The sequence below is a fragment of the Podarcis tiliguerta genome (genome assembly GCF_965153285.1).
Source record: "Podarcis tiliguerta genome assembly, chromosome: 4".
NCBI lineage: Eukaryota > Metazoa > Chordata > Lepidosauria > Squamata > Lacertidae > Podarcis > Podarcis tiliguerta.
In genome coordinates, this window is record NC_139537.1 from 52,861,526 (window position 1) to 52,886,900 (window position 25,375).

Consider the following 25,375-nt stretch of genomic DNA (forward strand, 5'->3'; position numbering starts at 1 on the left):
TTACCTTTAATGCCAAATTGCATTGTGAAAATTGAGGTTTGCATTAGATTCGATGGCACATTTACATTCGCCAGCAAATACTTTTTTTTGTTTCAACGCTCTGAAAACTGAGGTGTGCATTAGATTCGATGCCACATGGTAAATTCTGAGAAAATTGCTCACATTTTTTACTTTCTCATCGCAGCTCCCCCCTGCCCCCCACAAAGAAGGCACTTTGCAGGATTTTCTCCTAAATTCTCTATCATTGTCTCTGGAGCAGCAGCAAAAACAAAACACTACCTTGTGGGTTGAGGGGGAAATGCAGTTGTGCTATTGCTATTGCCACTGCCAACGGTGAGTTGCTGTCCTCCCATTTTTTTTAGAAGACACCCCACCCAAGAAATTCATTAAAGTCCCTTCCTCTCAGTTTCTCTGCTCAGAAATAGGGTGGAGAATTTCAAGGGGACATTTGCACAAAGGTCACCACTATACTGCCCCCTGTTGTTCTAAACCATTCAATTGGTTTATGTGCTCAATAAGCATGTAAGAGGTGCACACCTGTTTGGGGAAAGGGAGTGATTCTCCTGTGCTGATAACTCCCTTATCATTGTCACAAGGTACATAAAAATAACCGCAGAAAGAATTCATTGCGTGCACACACATACACTTACCTGGAAAGTATCCATTAACCTTGGACCTTATTGTTCAGCTGAGATCTCCTTTGCTCCGCTCTTACTGAATTCCGGGTTGGTATTCCTGCTGCCCTTAGTCATACAGACATGTGAAACTGCTGCCATAGGCAGGATGAAGACTCTCGCTACTTGCCGGCAAATGCCTAAGGAAGTTATTTTGGGTTTTGATGGATGAAACCCATCCATCTCAGTTAGGAACAGGGTGAGATCTTTCTGAGCCTTTCTTGGATAAGTATAGTGGCCATGTACATACCATCAAAAAAGATCCAGATTTGCATAACATTTGTATATACTAACATATACTTAGATGCAAATTTAGAAATATAGCTATAATTTAAATGGATATACAATACATCACACCATAATCGGGAAGACTGTGAACAGATGACCTTTGCTCCTGCTTAGTTAGATACTTATTGTTGATGGGAAATCTCCGGACTATTCTAATTATTCTTCTACTATATATTTTGGAAACTTGTTTGCTATGTATTTGGATCTCCTAAGATATCATAGCCAAATTTTGCACAATGGTTCCTGAGATCAAGGATCAGGTTTCGATTATGTCTGGATACAATTGGATGCCATTTCGAATCAAAATTCTGAATTAAAATTCACTGATTTTAACCATTGGTTTTCAAAACAACACTGATTTTTTTGGTTTATTGGAATTCCTGAGCAACGCCAGGTACAATGCTGCTACTTATCTTTGAATTGGACTTGGACTAGACAAATGTTCAAATGGAAGAGTTCTTCAACTAGAGTACTGTTTGCTGACAGTCTTTCAAATATGGAATTGCTTTCTGTAAAGTGCATATTGTGGAGTCTCAGAAAAACTGGGCTTCTTCCAAGAGTTCCGTAATTCTCAGAAAGACCCACCCTGCGAAGATGCTGCACTGTCACCTGTTCTTTCGTTTTATACTTTCCTTTCTCTCCCACTTTCATAAGCTTACCAAGACTTGGGGTGAGGGGAATACAGCACCAGGGAGGTGCTTGCAAAAGCAGACTACTCTCCCTGTGTTTGGCAAAAAAAAAAAGGTCTTATGAGTATGCTTAGAACTTGCATTGTTGCTGAGAGGTCTGGGAAGCGTAGTTTAAATAAGGAAGAATAAAAACAACTGTGGAATTCTCAAGAGTTCAAATGGGGAATGCAAACATGGAGCATGCTCAGAAGACTTTCTTCTGGATAGTGAAAAGTAGTTTAGAAAACGGTCCTTGCTTCCTCTGGGTGCTATTTTCTCTTTTTCTAAAAAATAATATTTATTAAAAGTTTAATAGTTACAGAAGAAAAAAAAATAAAAAAATAAAAAAATTAACAAACAATACATCGAAAATAAAAAGAAAAACAAAAGAACAATACATCAAAACAACAAGAAAAACAAAAACATTTAAAAACACATCCAATATTTCCATATCTTTACCTTTCATTTACTTGTTTCATCGACCTCCTCACACCTCCCTTTTTTGTATTCTAGTTCAATTAGCTGTTTCAGCAAATCCTTTCCATCTTTCTCAATTTTTTGTTTTATAATTTATCTTAACACAATCTAACTTTAAATTTTCCACTTTGGCCCATTAACAATCAGTTTTTGCTTAATTCTTTATAACATTTCTGCTAAAACCATATAACTTCATTCCAGCACCTGTGGTCACTGCCGGATGAAGGTGGGGGCAGTCTGCCCCGGGTGCCATGGGGGGTGACATCACAGCCGCCCCTGCCCCCACCTCCAGGATGCTCGTAGCTCGTCACGCATGCCCTGGGATGCGTGCTGCTTGCCGTGCACCCCCCACGTGCACCACGCCCCTGTGGGCAGCAGGCCACACCCCCTGGGACGCGCACCAGCCACGCCCCTGGATGTACGCTACTCCTGGTGCCGGAGCAGGTAGCTTTGCCACTGGCTGTGGTGTGCACATGCAGATGACTAAAGAGGTGCAAAAGTAAAATAGCTTTAATTTGACCAGTCAGCAAGCAAGTGCAGTGTGTATGAAAGAGTCTACAGTGACACTGGCTTGCCAAGGTTTCAGAAAAGAATCCTTACCAGACCTACTTGGAGATGCAAGGGACAGTGCATTCTTTCCCTCAAAGAATTATGAGTTACCCCTCACAGAGGTACAGTTCTCACCTGCTTCTGTTGCCTCACTTTTGCAATATTTGCACATGCGCACAACAGTTGGCAACTTTAAATACTGGTCCATAGACAAGGACAGGGAGATAGTGCAAGACCTCAGGTTACATACACTTCAGGTTGTATACGCTTCAGGTTACAGATTCTGCTAACCCTGAAATAGTGCTTCAGGTTAAGAACTTTGCTTCAGGATGAGAACAGAAATCGTGCTCCGGCAGTGCGGCGGCAGCAGGAGGCCCCATTAGCTAAAGTGGTGCTTCAGGTTAAGAACAGCTTCAGGTTAAGAACGGACCTCCGGAACGAATTAAGTACTTAACCCGAGGTACCTCTGTGTCTCATTCTGGCACAGCTGTATATAAAGGTTCTCAGTACTCCCAAGATTGGACAAAACAAGCCAAATTCTCTGGGAAATTACAGCCCCTTTTATCTCTACACATTAGCACAAGGCAGGTTGAAAGCCAGCTGCAATCCTTCTCTGTGGAGTTCCCTTACATAAGGATTTTTCTGGTGCCATAAGGGCCAGCCGTGCTTGTTGTACACCATCTCCTTCAGCAGCCTTTTGCGCATGAAGCATTGCCAAAGGGAAAGGGAACATGGCTGACATGCGCTTGCTTTCCTAAAGTATCTGATGGATGGCAATAATCCATCAGAGCTCAGTGTAGCTTGCTGAAGTCCTGAGGCAAATAAGATGTTCCTTTGGCTGCACTGGCAGTCAGGCAGTAACAGACGTGGCATGTGGCCAGCTTTTCAGCTTCTTCCACTTAGAATTTCTGTGTGTCTTGGATGGCAGATCCTGAGGGCTTATGAAGAAACGAAATGGTGTAAAGTTATGACTTTTCAAAGCTAATGCCCATCGATGTGGCTGAACGAGTCACATTGCTGCTTCCAAATGTAATCTTCCGAAAGCAATTTCTTTGGAAACTCCTAGTACTCAGGGAAAATCATGAGATAAAACTGTTTTAGATCGTGGCACAAATGCAAAGCAACAAAAATATTCCTTATAGAAGGAGCTCTGCAAGGCAGCCTCCCACAACCTGGTTCCCTCCATATATTGTTAGACTACAATTCCCATCACAGTGGCTGCGGCTGATGTTTGCTGGAGCCCAACAGCATTTGGAGACCACTAAGTCGGGGGAGGCTGCTGCGTCAGGTAATCATATTTCAGTCTTCAGAGCAGATAAAGTCTGTTTTAATAATGGTGGGATCAATATGTTCAAATATGAAGCGATTTGTCGGGGCAAGCTTTGGCCATTAATAATTGTGCTGTCCCTTGGAGGCAGCCTTTAACAAAATTACAGCTGGATGTGCTTCCTGTAAAATTAAATTTTCTTGTAATCTCTCTCTTTCCTCTCTGTTTTCAGGCAAGTTCAAATCTCCCCTGTTGTTGAAAACTTTCTTTCCTTCCAAGTACCATCCCTTCCCCACCTCCCACCCCCCAAACTCCTGAGGCATGCCATCTGCACCAGCTGCTTTCCTTTGATAGCTCCAGCATGGTTTTGCATAAGCATTTCTTATCCGCTGCCTGCCTGTATCTTGTGAACAGAGTGGATCTACCTACCAAAGCCAAACAAGAGAAACTACAAAGAACCTTGCCAGTTATAAGTAGCATATAATGATCCATACTTGGCTTTTCCTGATGCAGTATAAGTACTCCTCTTGCCTTCAACTCACTTACCTTATGGAGGGGAGGTGTATATCATGGTTTAAGGCATTGCTCCTGTCCCCAACCTCCACACATCCACACACCTGATATTGTATGTCATGGACATCTGAAGAACCGCTACATGACATCTGCACTTGCAGTGTGGACATGGGAAGCCAAGGCTAGATTGATCACATGACACTGGGTGTGGCGCCAGCAGCATGGCCATGTGGCATTGAGGGCAGGGCCAATGGCTTTGTGTGAGTTCCCTATGTGCAAAAACCCCACATGAACAGGGCTCAAGTTAACAGAATAAAGGAAGAGGACTGGGAATAGTTTTTTAAAATCTGGCCATTCCCTGTTTAGATCAAACAGTGTTATAAGTCCCTTTAGAGCATTTGTCTTGTTTTTCTTTCCCACTTCATTTAGGATAGAAACTACACCTTCCCTTATTAAAAATGGGTAAGCTTAATCAGCCATCAGCTTTGTGGAGAAGGAAAGGAGAAGCTAGCCACACTTTGATACAGATGAATATGCTATTTACAGAAATGTACATAAAACCAAGGCTCTGATAATGCAAGCATTACTAATACTGCTATCCCATTGAAGCACATGGAATTACTCATGTTTGGTAAAGGTTACATGTGTAGATAAATGTTTAAAAATCAAAACCACACTCCACCAGGGAGGAAGAGAATCAAAGGATTACTGTTTTAAAGGCTTCACAGTAACAGAATTTTACATTCTTTGCTGCTGCTTTCAAAATGAATTTCAAACATCGTGTTAATTCCCACACCAGAAATATTTCTGATTACAATATCCTTGAAGAAATATCTGCCAAAGAATATGTCTAGTTCAAGATATGCTAGTACAATGTATATTAAAGCGTGTAGAGTTGGTGTGACTCATGCAGCTCACATTTGATTTTAGTGTAAAAATCCACCTTTGGGGGAAAATATATCTTGATTTTGAAGCTAACTAGAGGGTTTTTCTGTTTTTTGTTTTGCAAGGTTGTGCAGGAATAAACTACCCTCAGCAAATGCCCACAAAAAAAGGAAAATTAGCCATTTACCCCTAACTATTTTAAAGGTTACCATTTATAGAAGTTGATCTCAAAGCCTTGCAAATGTAACTCGTTTGTCCTGGTTTATCAGAGGGCTCCAAAAATAGTTAATTGTAATTGAATTAAATGTAAAAATAAATTAAGGATGACATCTTTGTATTACCCAATATGGCCACTTCAAAGTAAGTGGATAATTTTTAAAACAATCTCTGTGGTTTAGGCTGAAAGAAGCACAGCTTGTACCAGATGCAGCAATGGAAGTGTGCATAGGGATGGATGAATCTGTCAATTTCAGTTTCTCTTCTCATTTCTATAGCTGGTTGCAATTGCATCAAAACACACCAGCATTTTAGTATGCTTTCCCCCTAGTATACATCTTTTTAATGCAATTTTGTCTAATATGCAGAATTTTGCAAGCACCCTAAATAGAATGCATTTCCCTTGCTGTTTTCACTGATGTATGCATTTTAATGCATACTTTCATCTAATATATGCATTTTTCTACAATTTCTTTGGCTGGAGAACTCTTATCACATAATTGGAGAAGCGCATATTTTGAAAGATAGCTGTGTCTCAGTTTGCATGTTTGTTTCAGGAAGTGGAAATTAGGAAACTGCGTTAAAATGTGAAGAGAATCAAATTACACTATAGCAGGGCTTTTCTGCTGTTTCAGGATAAGGCTGTCAGTGACTCCTAGCCATGATGGCTATGTTTTTTCTCCACTGTTTGAGGCAGTGGTTATTTGGTCTTATGGGGCTTCCACTAAGCCCTATACCCCTTGGCAGGTGTATCTTCAGTACAGGATTGTTTCCTAAAATGGAGTTTTCTATTCGTTTTCTCCAGAAAACTTGGTGGTGGTGTAAAAGGGTGGGAGACAAAGGGTGGAGAACAACCCCAACTTTTTCTAAAAGGCACATTTGCATGCTGTCCAATGCCTACTCTCTCTATTGGCTGAAAATTGTTTAATCTGTATCTACTTCCGAGATCGGACGGGATCGGGTGCATTCAGGGTGGTGTGGCTGTAGGCAATTGTTTAATCTGTATCTAGATTCTCATAATGTATGGACAACAACTAGCAGTTTTAGAACAGAATAAAAATCAATACCAAACAAGAGTGGTTCCCTTTTAAATAATGCAGTCTGGATCAGTCCATTCCTCCCGCACACGCACACACACACGGAATCTTTTTCTAAACTTACAAGAGATTTATAATCAGAAGAATACCACCTTAAAGAATTAAGTTTACAGAGAGATGATTACATATTGAATCCATTTCCCTTGATATTTGCAAGTGCTCCTAATGCTTCTATATCAGTTTGATCTGACTAATAATTGTCATTATTGACATCCATTAAATGAACAGGAGCTGCAGCTCAGTGTTAGAGCACATGCTTTGCATGTACAAAATCCTAGATTCAGTCCCTTGCATCTCCAAGTAGGTCTGGTAAGGATTCTTTTCTGAAACCTTGGCAAGCCAGTGTCATTGTAGACCTTTCCTCAGCCTGGTGACCTTCAAACCTACAACTCCAATAATCACTTGAACTCAGTTGGGATTTTATTATAAATTCAATACATGCTTAAATGGCACAGAATAAGAAAAGTTAGAAATGATAACAGAGTAGGAGTTTGTCATAGTGATCCCTGCTTGGAATCGGGGGCAGAGGAAGGGGGATGCGGTGGGGGTGGACTGGCCTGGGTGTCACCACTGGGGGGTGTGTGTGACAAAATGCCAGGCGGCACTCACTGCGGGGCCTGCAGCATGCCCAAGCCATGTGTCTCTCCTGGGAGTGACGTGGTGGTTTCGGTGCCTGCAGGCTCTGCACTGCTCCAAACGGTCCGCCTGCCACCTCCCCCACAGCTGTAGGGCGGCAGAGTGGGAGGAGGCAGGCAGACTCCTCGGAGGCCCTTGGAATGTCCTGCCCCGGCTGGTCCCGCCTTGTGGGAGTCTGGCCCCGCCCCCACGGGCGGCTGGCACGCACGCCACCCCAGGCTCCCAATCAGCTTGCTCCACCACTGCTTGGAATGGCTATTTCTCTCTATAGAATAAAAATGCAAGAATGTCATTGCATAGCTCCCACTGGCATGTGAAGTGCCACTTTACAATGTGGGATTTGCATGAAGTCATAGAGGGGAAGGGGAGCAAAAGTGAAGGCGGGTTGTGCAACAGCAGTGGTCATGACATGGGTGTGAGAAGGGAGAGATGTTGAGAAGCGAAAAGTGATGGTTTAAAACAACAACAGAATTTTGAGCAAAAGCAGGGAGGGAGGAAACTGAGAGGAAATGGGTGTCTTAAACAACAACAGAGCTTTGAGTAAAGTACTATGGAATATTTGAGGGCACCACATCTGTTATCTCTCTCACACGAAGTACCATAGCTAAGGAATGGAGGAGGGAGAAGTCTGAGTACAGTGAGAAGGGGTAGACACTGAAAAAAAAAACAATGGCAGAAGCAGGGGAGATATAGATAGGAAAAAGAGGTGATTTTAAAGAATGGCAGATGTTTGAGTAGAGCAAGCAGGAAGTGACACTGGGGAAGAGAGGCAGTTTAAAACAAGGCTTGAGTACAGTGAGAAGGAAGTTTGGAAAGGCTCTGTTGTGTTAGCTTTTTGGTGTTCTGTGTTGTACCCATCTCTGTTATTTTTCCTTGTTAAAACTGGTTTGTTTGTTTTTTTAAGCAACCATTCCCTCTCTTCCTAGCTCTGCTTTCTTCGAATGTCTGCTGTTGTTTAAAACTGCCACCCCCCCCGTGTCCTTCCCTTCTTGCTGTACTTAAACTTTCCCCTCTTCTTTTCATCAGCTGCCTCATGTAAGAGAAATAAAGGATGCGGTATCATGCACCATTTTCAACATCAAGTTCCAGATTCAATGTAGTAATTTTGAACAGATTTTTTTTTTATTAACAAGGAAACTCACATACCATATATGTACTATATAGCCATCAACTGAACTTAACCTTCTGCAACTCAGCCAAGCTAACAGGCTTGCTCTTAAGAGTCTATTCATAAATAGGATACAGTAACATCTATCATCATGGGGTGGGCGCACAAAGGAGGCTGCAGAATAAGAGAGAGGGAAAGGCATGGAAATGGGGGTGGCCTGTGTGCAAGGGAGAGTTGAAAAAGGAGGAAGGTGATAATGGTGTTTGTGTGTAAGGAGGACCGCAGAATAGGAGACAGGAGACAGTATGGAAATGGGTGTGATCTGTGTGCAAGGGAGATTTGAGAAAAATGAGGATGGGGGAAAAAGGAATGAAGGTGAAAATGAGGGTGCAAAGGGGGATTCTATATGGCTAGGAATTGCCCTTTGATTTTGATTTCTACCCTTAAGATTGCATCATCTCAGTGTCAAAAAGTATGGGTTGCACAAAGATGACATATGCTTTATTAGCGTAGTCTGACCAGCCATGTAGCTTTCATTCCTCTTTCCCTTCCCTAAAAAGACAAATTCAAAGGGAGTTTGGTTTTCCTGCCACTTTTAATGATGTGCCTTTGATGTTCTGCAAAACCACTGACTTAAACATTTATATAGCCCCAAGCAGTCATAAACTGTGTTTCCTCCTACGCTCCATAGCGACAAAATTGTTTATCCACTTTAATGTATAATCATTACGGTTCTCCACTCATGCTCATTTCAGCTCTTATATCGCATCTGCTGGCGGTACTGGAACACAATTATACCTTCGTCCTCTGATGGATACTGGTAGTGTTTGCTGAAAAACTTTGGGGGATGATACACTTGGGACTATTGGCATTCAACCATTTTGGCAAGAATTCCACCGGTCAAATGTGCAGAATGAGAAAATAGTGCCACTCTAGCGTACCCTGTAGCATTTATTATATTATACTATATTATGTTACATTTTTGTCCAGCTTTTCAGCCAAACATTTCCTCCAAAATAGCTCACATCAGTATAGCATTGATGAAAGAGAAGAGAAAGTGAGTGTTCTCTGGTTCATGTCAGATTTGCTTGGGATGCCTGAATTCTCCAAACCTTTGCTCACCCCCTGCAAAGGACCAATATATTCCAAGAGCTCCTCCCCAGAAGGTGGTCTTTTGCCTATTACCACCAGTTTTCCCCAGGGCAAATCCTCTCCTCAGGAGGGCTCACCAGACATCAACCTTGACGTCATTCTGGCTCCAGATAAATACCTTTCATCTCCCTTGAGCTTTTAAATCCTCTGCAAATTGCTTTTGTGCAGCTTTGCAATTTATTTTATTTTATTATTTTATTTTATTTTAGACTGTTTTTTTGTATATCTTGTGGTGTTCAAATGTTGTTGTCTGCATTTCATTTACTGTTAATTTAACTTTTGCTAAACTACCCTGAAAGCCTGTAGGAAGGGAAAGGTAGAAATCCCTTAAAGAAAAGCAATAAGTACTAAAACTAGGGACACTAAGATTCTTCCCTGTTATTTCTTCCCTTATACATTGGCATGGGAATGTGTGGCATGAAGTCATCACTCTTAGCTTTTCCCTCAGTAGACCACAATGACATCATCTTTAGAACCTTGGAAGATCATAGTACTGACAGGATTAAATGGGAAGCCTACATGAGTAAGAACTCAGCTGGTAGAGCATGAGGCTCTTAATCTCAGGGTTGTGGGTTCAAGCCCCATGCTGGGCAAAAGATTCTAGCATTGCAGGGAGTTGAACTAGATGACCCTTGTGGTCCCTTCTGCCTCTGCAATTCTATGATTGCACATCAGGCTAGTCACTGCAGAAGCTCCCCTTCCCATCCTGTAGAGGGCAATGAAACGGGCAACATGGACATGATGGACAGGGCAGGGCCAACAGGCTCATCACAGCTCTCCCCCTCACACAACAGTAATCCGGGGGTGGGGGAGATTACTTAAGAGGGTTGGACTGACTCCTACTTCATTGTCTTTGGAAGGTATTATTTTATTGATTTATAAAATATATATACTGCCCTTCATCCAAAGATCTCAAGGCAGTTCACAAGATAAAAGCACAAAATGAATAGTTCAAAACAAAACAAACACATTTAAAAGGCCATAGAATATTTATCAGCCAAAGGCCTGGTTGAAGAGGAACAGTTTTGCCTGGGACCTAAAGATGTATAATGAAGTCACCAGACAAACCTCCCTGGGAAGAGCATTCTATAAATAGGGAGCCACTGCAGAAAAGGCCTGTTCTCATGCTGCCACCCTCTGGACCTCTCATAGAAGAGGTACACAAAAGATAGTCTCAGAAGATAGTCACAAAGTCTGGGTTTGGTTCATATGGGGAGAGGCGGTCCTTCAGTTATTGCGGTCCTGAGCTGTAGGTAATTCTGTGACTAGCCAACAAAGTTCATATTTGTATTAAAAATACCTCTCCACAACATTCTCTTACCCATTAATCACAATCGGTCTTCGAGTACACAAAAGGCTCAAAGGCAATTTATGATAATACTCATGATCAATGGCTTCATAAATATAGACTCAAGTGAGAGGCAAGTAATTGCTGAACTGGAAGTTTTGCCAAAAACTTCTGCCAGGGTGCTAGTAGCATTAACTATATTCTTACTCTGCCTTGCCTCCAAGGAGCTCAACTCTTCCCTTTTTATTCTCACAATAATCTGTGAGGAAGATTAGGCCGCAAAAGCATGAGTGGTCCAAGGTCAGCTAGTGAGCTTCATATCTGAATGAGAATTTAAACTCAGGTCTTCCTGGTCTAAGTCCTGCACACTAACCACTAAAGCATGTTGGCTCTGAAATAGAACCCTCCTGCTGCACCAATGATATAGCATTTTAGACCCTGAAATGCAGTTGACATCTAAGTTTAAGCAAAAGAACTAATAACTGATGAGCTTGAAAGTCAAATAATGCGAAATTTGCTGAACAAATTCTTCTTCTTCTGAATAGCTCCATGTAGCTTTGATTGACAACTTGTGATTTCTTTGCTGTTTGTAAATTCAATCCTTGTGTTTCTTCCCAGAGCAATGAATGTCATGTAATGTCTCAGCAGACTTGTATTTCTCGCAAATATGAAATAAGTGCTCTGTGCATTTTTGCAACTACTGTACTTGCATGCACTTTTCAGGATGCAATTGCATTTTGACTTTGGGGGCTTAAATAGCTGCAATGCAGGATTTACAGTTCAGTTGTGCATTGACTTCATTTTCAGTCTTCTGCTGGAATCACTGAATTACCTTTGCCTTTTGCATAGTCAATGATAGATAAAAGATTTTAGAGGTCTGAAGAAAGTGGAAGGTGAAACCTGATGAGTAGAATGATTAAGAATTAAATGTATCCCTGTGGTGGTGAAGAACACTGTGTGAACGCTTGGCAGGGGAGCCAACTTGAATAAAATATTGTGGGGCCCCTGGTAAGCCCCACCCTGCATAATTGAACACATGACGTGATGCATGTGCACCATTTGAATGGCAATACCCATCAACTTTGCGGGGGTCCAGCCCCCTCAAATATTTTATTGTGGGGGACGAAGCCCCCACAGCTCCTAGGAGTTGGCTCCTATAATGCTTGATTCTGGCCCCATCCCACTGAAGCACACCCTGTTGACCATTTTTAATATGGGTAATGTGCCCCTCAGTCCCAAAATGTTCCCCACATCTGGACCACATGTAATCGCCCCTTTATTTTCCTCTTTTACACAGAGACAAGGTGCTGGAGCAACAAATGGAAAAGACAAGACATCTGGTGAGAATGGTAAGACCTGATTGGATGATATATATCATTGTGGTAGACTCTTGCCTTTGGGATAAAATGAAAAGCTAGTTAGTTGCGATGTCCAGGTGGATAAGGAACCATGCCTCATGCCCTTCACCAGCATTTTTATGTGGAAAGTTGCATCGGGTGCCAGGAGGACCAGGTTTCTCTAAAGGCCTTTAGGGTGAACAAATGTGACCTGCAACAAAACATTTCACTGTAGAGAGCTCTTGTTTGGGGTTCCAACCAGCATTTTCCAGGGTGCTTCATTGCATTTCCTTCACCCCACCCAACTTTCCATCTCACTCTTGCCCTATAACAGTTGGTTCTCATGCCATGAATATGCTTCATCCTTATTGAGCTGTTATGGGGAATGCCTTCCTCTCATAAGAGTTTTTTTGCTAAATTGTTTTTTGAACTTTGGACCCCACCCCCACCCTGCACAGCTGCCCTCTTGTGCATGGATGGTGCTATTTTGGTTATATAAGGCTCTACAATCAGAGAAAGAATTCACTGTCAGTCTAATGGGTTTGGTGAGGGGGATACATGGTGTGCATTTCCTCAGGAGTTCTGCGTGACAACCCTGAAGACTTTTGCTGACCCAGGGCAGTAGGGCTGGCAAGGTTGGAGCAATGGGTTTCATGCATCTCAGATGCCGTACATGGCTGTTGTTACACATCACAGTAGCTACAGCAGACCTGAAGCTTTTGAGTGTGCTTTTTAAAATACAAAACATCAAACTGAGTTGCTCGACATTTTCTGACTGACTCAGTACAAGATGCACAAGAGTTATCTCCTGGTTTTACTTCCATAATAAGGCTGGGTGACTTTCTTCGCAATGCTGTTTATATAACACGATCATGAAACATGATGTTCTTAATAAAATGAAACGATGCAGTTAACCCAAAATGAAAGAAGACAGAGCAATGCAGGTTTTGTGAAGCTTCTTACAAAAGGGAAAAAAAGCTCATTGAAAGCAGCAGGTTTTGTACCTGCGGGGAAGACTTTCACATCCCCAGGCTAGCTAAGATATTTTGATCAGTTTCATTACCATCTTTGGCAAGCCTGGCCCAACATGTTTTTCAGGGTTCCTCCTTTCCTAGAAAATAACGACACTTACCAAAGAAGTAGAGCACGTCTCCCGCATACCCATCTTCTTCTCACTCCCACAGTGATGTCACAAACATTACATTTTCCATAGCTCAGCACTCGCTGCCACTCACATCCCTTCCCACCAGCCTACATGCCTCTTCCATAATTTATAAGCTGTTGCCATACAAACAGTCTAGCATATTTTGCAAGTGGGAAATTGCAGCTGTGCCAATGCATACCAGCTTCCAAATACTCTTATCCTCTGCAAGTCTTCCCTCCCCAGCAAACAAAATTACAGTTCTGAGTTGTTGGTAGGGATGAACTGATCTGTCTGGTTTGGTTTCCCTCACTTTCTGATTCCCCCCCCCAATTGAAAATTCAGTTCAGCGCATTTCTGGAGCAGTTTGGGGAATTTTCATTTATTTTTTTAAAGTCCTTATGAAAATTCATCAGCATTTTAGTGTGCATTTTTCCAAATATATACACATCTCTCTATGCTGTTTTGCTGGATATGCACATTTTCATTGGAGAGTGGCAGCACAAAATTCGGTGACATGCAAATTTGGAAGGATAGCTATGTAAAGTTACGGGGGATGCAAATTTATATACTGATTTAGTTAAATAAATATAATCTGCACTTCTATAAAGTATATCAAGGTAGTTGACAACATACAAAATCAAATCAAAACAGTATATAAATATCCACAAAATGCAATTAAAAGCATCAATAGGTCAATTGAAAAGAAATTGATATTGTGGTGCCTCAAAATGTATATTCTCTTTAAAATGCAAACCAAACTGAATCTCTTCCCTGTTCCTGGTTGTTATGTTCACTAATTATTATTATTTTTAAATGTAAAGTACTGATGTGTTGTTTCCTCTGAGCATCAAAGCCCCCTTTGGATAACCGTGACTATGAGGATATAACAGTAAGAAGGATGCATGGTGGATCATCATTTCCCCTGCTTTCAAAGCAGTAGGCTAAGAAGAAAATAAGATAGGATTGCATCAGTTGCCTAGGAAAAGCAAATTTGTCTGGCGTTCCTAAGGTAGTAATGGAAGTCTTTTGAAAGAAACATGGCACATTTTATTTCCCTCTTCTGCTATCTCAAGGCCAAGTACTTGGTCCAAGGGCAATCTGTACCATAAAAACTTTGAAAAATCTCCAGGTATGGGTGCATAGGGATGGGACCGTCTTCATTCCCACTTCATCTGCACCGTAACACCTCATAGGAAATAAGGAAAGTGCCCCTGAAATGTGTTCCCACATTCTCATGCCCAGAGAAGTACACGGACCTCACACATTGACACTGCACACACTTAATTTACACTGATCTCAGTCAGTCAGGTGGGACATCAATGCCCATTTCTGTGTACAACCAAAGGGTGCAAATGTCCCAGAAGGCCTGTAAATGCCCTGGGACTAATTTGTATTTACTGTGGGAACGAGTTCATATATGTTTATCTGATTGCTCTGAAGCCTTCATTTTCATTCAGTTAGTTGGGAGGAGGGAGGTTGCTCACACTGGCAGCTTGTCAGCTTATCTGACAGATGGATGAGAGTGGGGAATGAGCCTCTAAGCCAGGGGTGGTTAATTGGGCTGTTGTCGCCAGCTTGGCTGGACAATGAGAAGTGGTGGGAAGCACCAGCCAGGGAACCCCCAAGGGAGATCGCAGAGGAGGAAGGCTCAGAACCTGGGGGGTAGTGGTGGGACACTAAGGAGGAAGCTTGGGAAGAGATGCTGGATACTGAAGGGGAAACAGGGTTTAGTGAACAGGAAGAGCCCTATGCACTGTCCAGCACCCAAGAAGAGTGCTTCATTTTAGGGAAGGAGCAAGGTTGTATAAATTGACAAACTGCCCCTCGACTTCCCCACCCAATTTTAGCCAAATCATGCCCACCAAAAGTGGGTAAGGTAACTGGCCTGTCAAGAATTCTTTCTGAATTGCGAGCACTGCCCATGGAGCATCATCATCATACGTAGGCAACTCCATTTGTTTTAGTGGAAGGGCAGGTCCACACAACAGTTCCTTTTGCATACACAGTGAATGGCTTCTTCAGTTGAAGGGAGCAGGGAAGCCCTGATGAGTAGCGAAGTGAAGCGCTTTGGAGCCCTCACACACAAAAGGGACTAGTAGATTGTGGCAGTCTGGGTATCAAACTACAGAGAAAGGAGAACTTGCTCCTCACCATGTTTGGCTTTATATTAAACAAGTGGAATCTGCAACAAAATACTGCAGTATATACTCAGGAACCCTTCTCCTGGTCAGGTTTCCAACTCAGCCAGCCAGCCATACCCTCCTCCAGATTATTATAAAGGCACAAGCAGGGCAAGCCACTCCCTGTTTTCTTTTTTTAATTGATATGCAATATTTAATGATTACTGAGCATGCTGAGTCCTCATGGGGCTGCTTTATTTTGGAGAGAAGGTAGGCCCTCCTAAGTTCTGTCCCCTCTCCAAAAAAGAAGAAGGGAAAAAAGTTTGCTCTTCTGCAAAAGCTGGAGTTTCCCAGTTATGCTGACCCCCCCACCCTCTGTTTCTTCAATAGTCCAATTTTGGGTCCTTTTCTGTTGACACTTAGCACCTGGGTTCACTATCTGATAGCATTGTCATCCTATTTCATCATATAGTATTTTGTTTCGTATCTAACTTGAGGACCTTTTTGCTGTGGAATGAAAGTCTGGCGCGGACGCCTGTTTTGTGTGTCCTTTTTTTTTTTTTTAGTACCTGTAATTAATGTTTTCTGCAATTCTCAGAACTGACTGTATAGTGATAGACCATGGAATATTCAATAGAACTTTCCAGCTGACAGCGATCACAGGTGGGATATATGTTCCACTGCGGACAACTTTCCATGCTAATGCAACTTTGTCTACTTTGTGCAGAAGAAAAGAGAGACAAACTGCTGTGTTAGTAAGATTGCATGCCAACAAAATACTGAGAAGAAATCACAGTCCAATATCTACCAAAGTTACTCACAATTTATTAGTATGCATACAAAAGAAAAAACTGGAAAAAGACCAGCTGCTCACAAAGTCCTGCACTCGTTAGAATTCTCTGAGTCCAACTTCCCTTAGGCGAGCCCTTCCCTTAGGCTTCCACGTTTTCACAGAATCATTCCAACCACCTCCACATCTCTAACAGATTCCCTTGTGCTCCCCAGCAATGAATACTGTAATTTGGGCCCTTATCTACCCAGCACTACATGCTAGTTTGCCCAGCAACACAGATAAGATGGTCAAAAGATGCCTGCAGCTGCACTGTGGGGAAAATCCCCATTTCTACTGACTCTGAGGTCCACCTCCGAGGGTCTTTTGGTGGTTCACTCACTGCAAGAAGTGAAGTTACAGGGAAACAGACAGAAGGCCTTATTGGCAGTAACACCTTCCCTGTGGAATGCCATCCTATCAGATAAAGAACTATACAACTTTTAGAAGACATCTGAAGGCAGCCCTGTATCAGGAAGTTTTTAACGTTTGACAGTTTATTATGTTTTTACATTCTGCTGGAAGCTTCCCAGAGTGGCTGGGGAAATAATAAAACAACAACAACATAATAAATAGGCACACAGGTCACCTGGTTATAGCCTTCCTTGCTCTGGTGATATATTTTATGTCTATTTACATTACAGTACAGGTTGCACTCAATGGTACATCTACTCAGAGAAGGCCCACTGAAGTTAATAGACATGACTCATTTTGGTTCATTAATTTCAGTGGGTTTACTGAGTATAACGCAGTTGGATTCAACCCATCATTTCTAAATTTGTATTTATATATGTGAATTGGCATATAAGCATTTTATGGAAAGTGGTGTCCTCATTTGTCCTTTTTTTGTCACACATTTCCTCATTTGGGGCAATTTATAAAGAGACATCCTATGCGCTAATGGGCTGGCTTGGTATAAGGCAGCTCCCAGTGTTCCTAAAATAGAATTAGGATGAACTGATGTTTTTTCCCTTGGATTTTTCTTCTGTGATCTGTACCAAAGCTTACTTTACTTATCTGGCTGACCTGCAGCTGAATATTTCATCAAATAGCTGTATATTTTCACTCCCATGGGCTTCCTTTACCAGCACCTCATTAAAAAGAAGTCTGCAAAGACATCTGCGTGGCAATAGTTGCACAGCCTGCCATGATTTCCTGGTGAGCTTTGCAGGAAGTTTTTGTTTCATGTATCATTTAAGATGTTCTACATTGATTCCATCAAAGCCCATCTCCTGCTCTAAACAAAGAATATGACACTAAGCACCTGTTACTTGACATAGCCTAAAACTGGTATTTTTCAAGATGAGTTGCCTGTAATGGAAGGATCTTTAATAATTTTAATCAAATGCAAGGAATCTGCATAGAAAACCAGGGCCAATTAAATATTATTTTATTTCTAACTGACTGAAGAAACATTATTTATCTATATACACAACTGCACCCACCCACTTTATTGTCTGTATGAGATTTGTGTTGTGTTTCAAAGTACTTCTATGTGCACAAGCCAGGTTGGCAAGAGGAAGGCAAGACTGTAGCTCAGTGGCAATGTGTTGCAGGCAGAAGGTCTCAGGTTCAACCTCTGGTAGAGCTGGGAAATGCTCCTGCCTGAAAGCCCCAAAGAGCTGCTGCCAATCCAAGTAGACAATATGGAGCTAGATGGACCAGTGTTCTTTCTCAGTATAAGGCCATTTTGCTATGTTCCTTGTATAAAGTTTCCCTTCTGAGTTATGTCCCCAGGGTCGAGGTCTGACCCACAAGTAGATAAGATATGAGGAGACGCAACAGAACAAATGGTTAATTGATGGATGGATTTATTTATTTTTAAATGCCAAGAGGGGAAAAAGGGAAGACTCATAAGAATTAGTGGTGGGTAGAGGAAGACAGGTGTCAGTTTCCTCATTTTGCCCATCTTCTCATGTCCCATACCCCTCCTCCAATTCCATTCACAAACTGTGTCTATGGAAGTGACTTGTACTGTTGTTGATATCACCAGGTCCCAGAAGTTTCTCAGGCATGTTGGTGGCAGGTTGTCCTTGGCTTAGAGGTTAGAGGGATCAGGATAGCATTTCCAAGCCTATCAATGACTACACAACAGTAGCCTTTTGCGTTTCAGAGATGTGACCTACCTTTAGCCCAATCATATATTTGGGAACCCACTTCTTAGGTTTTCTCCTGTATATTTAAATGGCTGCTGCTGCTGCTCTTGCAACCCACGTTTGGTGAGGTTGCAATTTCAAAGAGCAACAATTATTTCCCAAGTACTGAAGCCTGACTAGTGAGAACTAGATCTCTTGATTATTGTGGGGTCAGGGAAGGAATCTTTATAGTGTGCTTGGCACTCTACTTCAGATAGGCTGGCTTATTGGTGTTTTTAGGCCTGTTACCGCTTGATTTTATTGGCTTATGTCTGTAGTGATGTGTTTTGTATTGTAATTGCATTTTGATTGTGCATACATGCATATTCTGTTTTAATAATTTTCTTGTGTACCACCCCTAAGAACTTTGGTAGTGGAGCAGCACAGAAATACTGTAACAAATAAATAAACAGCCCAAACTCATGTTGGGAATGGTTTAAAGGCTGCCTCTGTTAGTTGGCCATCCCCAAGCATCTGTAACTGATTGCTAATGGACACAACATGCAGGATGTGACAGGCCATTGCTTTAGTCTCTGAAAGCCAATAATGTGTTCTTATAATGCATCACTAGGTTATCCACCCTTTATGCAATTCTAATCAGCCCCATAAACCCCAAATAGTCAACTTCCAATGATGGCGAAATTAGAGGGGAAAGAAACAGGCACACACTGCTCATCCTCATCACTTTAAAAATAGCAACACCATTTTTATTATAACTACATTGCCCATTTCCTTTAATTTACAGTATGTTTTTCCTCCCCAAGATGATTTGGTTTGAGCAATGCTAAAAGCCTTTGAAACTGATGTCATTTTACCTGCTGATAATATGATAAGATGTTAATCATCATAATCTTTGGAAGTCTTTTTGTGTGTGTTTCTAATGTGTGCAGCTAGCATAATACATTTAGCTTGATGCTCCAAAATTGCTATGTAATTTGCCATAATTGGAAGACTGCTTGAAAGAGTGGCAGAATTTAGAATAGTGGGAGAGTCATAAATTTGGGCTAAAGATGTGTCTATTGTTACTTGCATTGTCTGGAAGAGAGATCCTGAAAAGGGCCCTATTGGAACAATCCACTTTGATATCAGTGGAGAGAAGACATTTAGTCTGGCCTCCAGTGGAGTCCAGTCCTTTTCTCTTGTCCTAGATACAAGTAAGAAGGCAGCCTTTCATATTGTTTGTTTATTTGCCACCTTCACATTTCCGTTTTCCTTCAGCCTGCTCACAGCAGCATTCAAGGCACTTCTTAACTGTTTTTCAGACATCTTCCCTCCCACAATTACAATGGTGTGCACAGGGGAGTGGGACCCTGCCCCCTCTGTCACATCCCTGTCTCCACCTTCCAGCTGTTGGAGATGGTAGCACCAAAGCAAAGAGCCTGCCGTACGCTTGTGGGTTCCTCATGTTGTTAAAAACCCTCCATGGTCAGGGTTCTAAATCACTGGAGCCCACATGCATAGAAGGCAGTGATGGGGGTTTGATAGAAGGGTGGGGACAGCAATTTTAGCCCTTCCCCAAAATACAATTGTAGTTGCATGAGTGAGGCTGCCTGAGTGAGGCGACGCAGAACTGTGGCCAGTCATGAAACCCTTGTACATCGAGCGTATCTATATTTGGTCCTTTGGTAGAGGATGTTGGGACCAGAATACAAGGCAATAGCTCACATTCCCTAAAGTTAATATTTGAAATAGACCTGCATAAGCAGGAGATCTTACATGTCTATGGTATGGTGGTGGAATTCATCCTTCGATTGCTTGTGTCTGAAACAAAAGTTCTTATGAATTTGAAATTTGGGGAAACTTTGGCAATTTGAATCCATAATGTTGCATTTTTCAATAATGTCAATTTTAACTTTTAAATTCCTCAAGTATCATCAAGGGATACTTTTTAAAACCCAATGGCAGAATTCAGAGGCAGCCACTGTGATTGCCTTCAGATCTTGTTGGACTCCCGTTAGCTCCACCTAGCATGGCCAGTGGTTGGGGGGGTGATGGGAGTTGTTGTCCAGAACATTTGGAGAGCACCAGGATGGAGAAGGCAACCTTATATAAGAATGCTGTTCTGCACTTGACAGTAAAACCTTGATGGAGTGTGGTAATGGATGGATTCTGATTCAGCAGGTGTAGATAAAATAGCAGAAATTTATGAGTGATATTGCAGATGTCAAAGAAATAGATCCATTCATCCATTGCTCTGTGGGATTACAGGAACAGCACTGCCTAGTTGAGAGAACATTACATTACTGCTTTTGTTCCATGGAATGTTTCCATCAAATATTAACATTTTGCTGCAAGAGCAGAATTAATGCAGTGATACTTCAGTACTGACAAACTCCTTTTCTAGTGTTTTTGTTATCCTAAGCAATCCTGTCTCACAATCATGAGATGATTTACAATTGGCCAGCTTTGCCGAAAGCAGAACTTCACTTTAAGTGGTTCTATGCAGACAAAGAGAAGAAGCTTTGTTTCTTAAAGTATGAGTGACAAGATCTGATTTCTCTACCACCCCTTTTGGAAAATATAGTTAATGGTTACATTTTTAAATGTTGAACAGGGTAGTAGTCAACCTGTGATTGGCTCCACCTCCTTGCTGAATGTTTGCTGGCACCCAGATTTGCCTTTTTTTGCATAATGTGTGAAATGTCCTTTCGAATTCAGTGTATTTATTTATTTATGACCAGACACAGTTAAGTTTGCTACCAAGTAGATTGCAAAGTGCTGAGGCTCTCCACCCTATCACACTCCGAGGGAACTACATTGTGCCACAGTGATGAGAAACCTGTGGCCTTCCAGATGTTGTTGGACTTCCATCACCCCTTGTCACCATGGCTAATGGCCAGGAATCATGGGGAGCTGTAGAACAGTAGCTACATCTGGAGGGCCATAGGTTCTCCATCCCTATTATACCAGATCAGACTGTTTATGACAGGTGGCAACCAGCTCTCTAGCACAGGTCTTTCAGGTTACCTGATCCTTTAAAATAAAAACCCTGGAGATGCTCTACCATGAGCTGTGTCCCAACTGGGTATCCTGAAGAGGCAAGCAAATCCTCCAGCCCAATCTGGGCCTTTGGTTCTGCTGTGTTCACCCCAAAGCTTGCCTAGAGGATGCATAACATAAAATTCTAAGCTGAAATCATGACACAGCTTGTTACACCTCTAATGTGCTTCAGCTGTGTGATCTTCATGCCACAGAGGTATTTCAGCTTGAATTAAGTCACCCCTTTTCTAACGAATTTTCATTATAGATCAGGTTTTCCTTGTCCTTCCACCTTTCCTTGTCCTTCCACCTCTTTTCAGTGGGGCTCTTCCTGTTCCACTCTGTTTCACTCTGGCAAAATGTCACCATTTCCCCTTTAAAAAACATTGGCCCATCAGTGCCCTGTGATGTCTCAGCCTCCCAAAGGTATTATATATCTCCCCTCTGCCCCAGTTTCTTTCTTTGCAAACCTGCTGACAGGGCCCAGGTTTCCTACTTTTCCTTCTCCCATCAAACCAAATTTCCCAGCTGCTGCCTGTGAATGAATTCAAATTCACCAGAGGACAGCTCAGACTAATAAAGGGATTTTCAAGAGCACTAATGGCATTCTGATGCCCAGGGGCATTTCTACATGGGGAAGCAAATCACATCAACTAGAGCGGTGAGTTTAATATAGACTGATGAATGCAAATGAATACACTTTGTGAATGCTCTCTTTAACATGTATTAGCGGGACTTTTCAGAGTTAAGCCACTTTGTGCCTCATGCATTTAAATTCTACTAAGCAAACTCTTGTTGGATGGCAGGAGGAAGGGAGGGTGAAAATGTGCTAGCTGAACCCCAGTCAGATACATGCACACTATGTTATCTAATGTTGGGATTCCCAAACTGTGGGCCATAATATGCTAGTGGACCACAAAGGACGGACATGTGCAACATTAAGCCGCCATGTTGAAATGCATCTCTGTTTCTCACAGTGAGGTGATCCTATAGACCGTTGCTCCCCTCCTCTTTATCAACATATGGGGTGTGGGTCAGATGGTCTAATGGCTTATGTACCCCTCTCACCATATGGGTTATTCAGCTATCTGGACTATATCCAACAAAGACAAATCTGAGGACCCACTGATTTTCCAGTAGACATTGGATAATTTTCTGCTATTCATGCTGTTGGGAAGGGATGGGGAGAAATTGCAAGCAACACCGTTCCCCCTGCTTGTTGCTTTCTTAAAAACCAAATTTCTATACCCACATCCTGTAAATGTTTTACACTGAAGATCAGTATATCATACAATAAATAATAAATATGATTCTCTCTTGTCTAACCAGGATTGTGAGAATCACATGAGGTAGTTGTATCACATTTTTCTATTTCTTGTTAACAAGGTATGACCAGAGAAGGTATGACCAGTAACTGCACCAGTTACCTAACCTTTCCAATCACTTCCTTTAGGAAGGGCCATGGCTTAGTGGTACAGCACATGTTTTGCAGGTGCCAGGTTTGATCCCCCTTCATCTCCAAGTGGGTCTGGTCTACGTCAATGTGTGAAAGCCAGGAGAACCACTGCCAGTCAAGGTAGTCATTATTGAGTTGTATGTGTCTATGGTCTGACTTGGTATAAGGCAGCAGGGGTAGACTTTCTGCTGCTGCACTGTGAGTTGGGAAGGCCGCTCCCCCCTCAGGCTGATTCCATCTGGCCCAGGGGGCGGGGCCCAGACCGACTCACCATCGCCAGAGCTTAAGAGGCCTCAGGAGGCACAGGGACATTGCTGCTGCTGCACTGTGAGTTGGGAAGGCCGCTCCCCCCTCTGGCTGATTCCACCTGGCCCAGGGGGCGGGGCCCAGACTCCCCTCTGCTATAGACACTGGTGCTGCTGCAGCAAATGTTAAAAATGTTTTTATTTATTTTAAAGTATTTTAAAGGGGTTTTTACTTTTTACTTTGTTGTTCCACCATGTACGGTGGTTTTTATTGATGTATGTTTATATTGTTCCGTTTTATTTTGGTTTGGGGTTGGTTATTGAGTGGGGTGGGGACTGGTGTTGCTTGGTACAATTGTTTTGTTGTTTTGTTGTTTTTTGTTTTGTTTTGCTTTGCTTTGTTTTGTTTTGTTTTGCTTTTTTGTTTTTTGTTTTTGTTTTTTTTGCTTGCTTTCTACTTGTAAATGGAGGTTGGTATGAGGCTTGGGATTGCTACCGTGGTGGGGCGAGGGAGGTATGGCGGTGGGGGCAGATGTTATAGGCGAAGGGGATCGAGATATGGATATGCTCGTACCCCTTCCAATCTGCGCCCCATCCCGAGGAACGAGGGTAGGGTGAGCAAGGATAACTCACCTCCGTCACTGGTGTTGTGCAATGCCAGGTCTATAGGCAACAAAACCGCCACCCTGCGAGATTTCTTTATCTCGCAGGGGGTCGACCTGGCTTGTGTGACGGAGACCTGGGTGCGCGAAGGGGATACTGTTACCCTACGAGAGATGGCGCCCCCAGGTTTCTCCGTCCTCCACCAGTCGCGGACTGTGGGCCGGGGGGGAGGGGTGGCACTATTAATCCGGGAAGATTGTTCTTTCAGGGCTCTACCATCGCCATCGATCCCCGGCATTGAATGTGTTGGCCTAGTGTGGGGCTCCGAGGTGAGCTTGGCTGTCTGGCTGGTGTACCGGCCACCTAGCGCACCAGCAGCCACCCTGTCAGGCCTGCTGGAGGCTGTGGCTGGCTGGGCCTTGGAGTTCCCTAACCTATTGGTATTGGGGGACTTCAACATCCATGCTGATGCCGCTCCCTCCTCACAGGCTCTGGACCTGGTGTCTTCCATGGCGACACTAGGGCTCTCCCAGTTTGTTTCGGGCCCCACACATCAAGCAGGCCACACGCTGGATTTGATCTTTGGTGTCGGTATAGATGTGATCATGTTTCCCTCAATGAAGGTGCCATGGTCTGATCACTGCGCTCTGAAAGCCAGGATTGACGTTCCACCCCCACCCTGCTTAGGTGGCGAGCCGATTTGGGCTCGCCCGCAGAGGCTGATGGACCCTGATAGATTCCGTCAGGCCTTGCGGGACCTTGCTCCCCCTGGCGACTCATTGACTGAGCTTGTTGAGGGCTGGAATACCCAGCTCCTAGCAGCCATCGATGAGATCGCGCCTAAGCGCCCTCTGCGACCCCGCAGAAACCGGGCTCCCTGGTTTACCGAGGAGCTTCGGAAAATGAAGCGGGACCTCAGACGGCTAGAGCGAGTATGGCGGGGTGCCCGTGACGGAGCCTCAAGAACATCTTATAGGGTTTTTATGAAAACCTATGAGATGGCAGTGAAGGCCGCTAAGAAGTCCTACTTCTCGGCCTCCATTGCATCCGCTAGCTCTCGCCCGGCGCAATTATTTAGTATAATTAGGACCTTAACGTCCCTTGAAGGACAGCCAAATTTAAATAACAATTCGACACACAGCTGTGAGGCATTTGCGAGCTTTTTTGCGGAGAAGGTCCTGTTGCTCCGCCATGACCTACCTGCCAATTTGGACACAATAAGGGAACTGGAGGCCCCTCGACTGTCCTCGGGTCCAGTATTGGACCACTTTGACCAGATATCCCCAGCCGATGTGGACAGACTCCTCCGAGCTGGAAAGCCCACCACCTGTCCTCTTGACCCGTGCCCGTCTTGGCTGATTAGAGCGTGTCCAGACGAGGTGCGGGCCCCCCTGGGTGATATCATCAATTTGTCCCTTGGCACCGGGACATTCCCAGGGGAACTGAAGGAGGCAGTGGTGCGCCCGCTCTTAAAGAAAACATCATTAGATCCTTTAGATCTATCCAATTACCGCCCGGTTTCGAATCTTCCATTCCTGGGTAAGGTGATTGAGAGAGCGGTTGCTGAACAGCTTGGTAGGTTTCTGGATGAGACATCAGCTCTCGATCCATTCCAGTCCGGCTTCCGCGCTGGTCATGGGACCGAGACGGCTCTGGTCGCCCTAACAGATGATCTCCGCAGGCAGCTGGATCGAGGCGGGTCGGGGCTG

General features: G+C 43.2%; 1 protein-coding gene across 2 annotated transcripts in view; it reads left to right on the forward strand.

Annotated features, from left to right (window-relative positions):
• The window catches only part of PCP4 (Purkinje cell protein 4), a 61,812-nt gene that overhangs the window by 19,751 nt on the left and 16,686 nt on the right, over nucleotides 1-25,375 (forward strand). For both annotated transcript variants that reach the window (XM_083438800.1, XM_083438801.1), the window contains one exon: nucleotides 12,116-12,167. In XM_083438800.1, coding sequence (XP_083294926.1) covers nucleotides 12,116-12,167 — 52 coding nt within the window. The remainder of the gene's footprint in view (nucleotides 1-12,115; nucleotides 12,168-25,375) is intronic.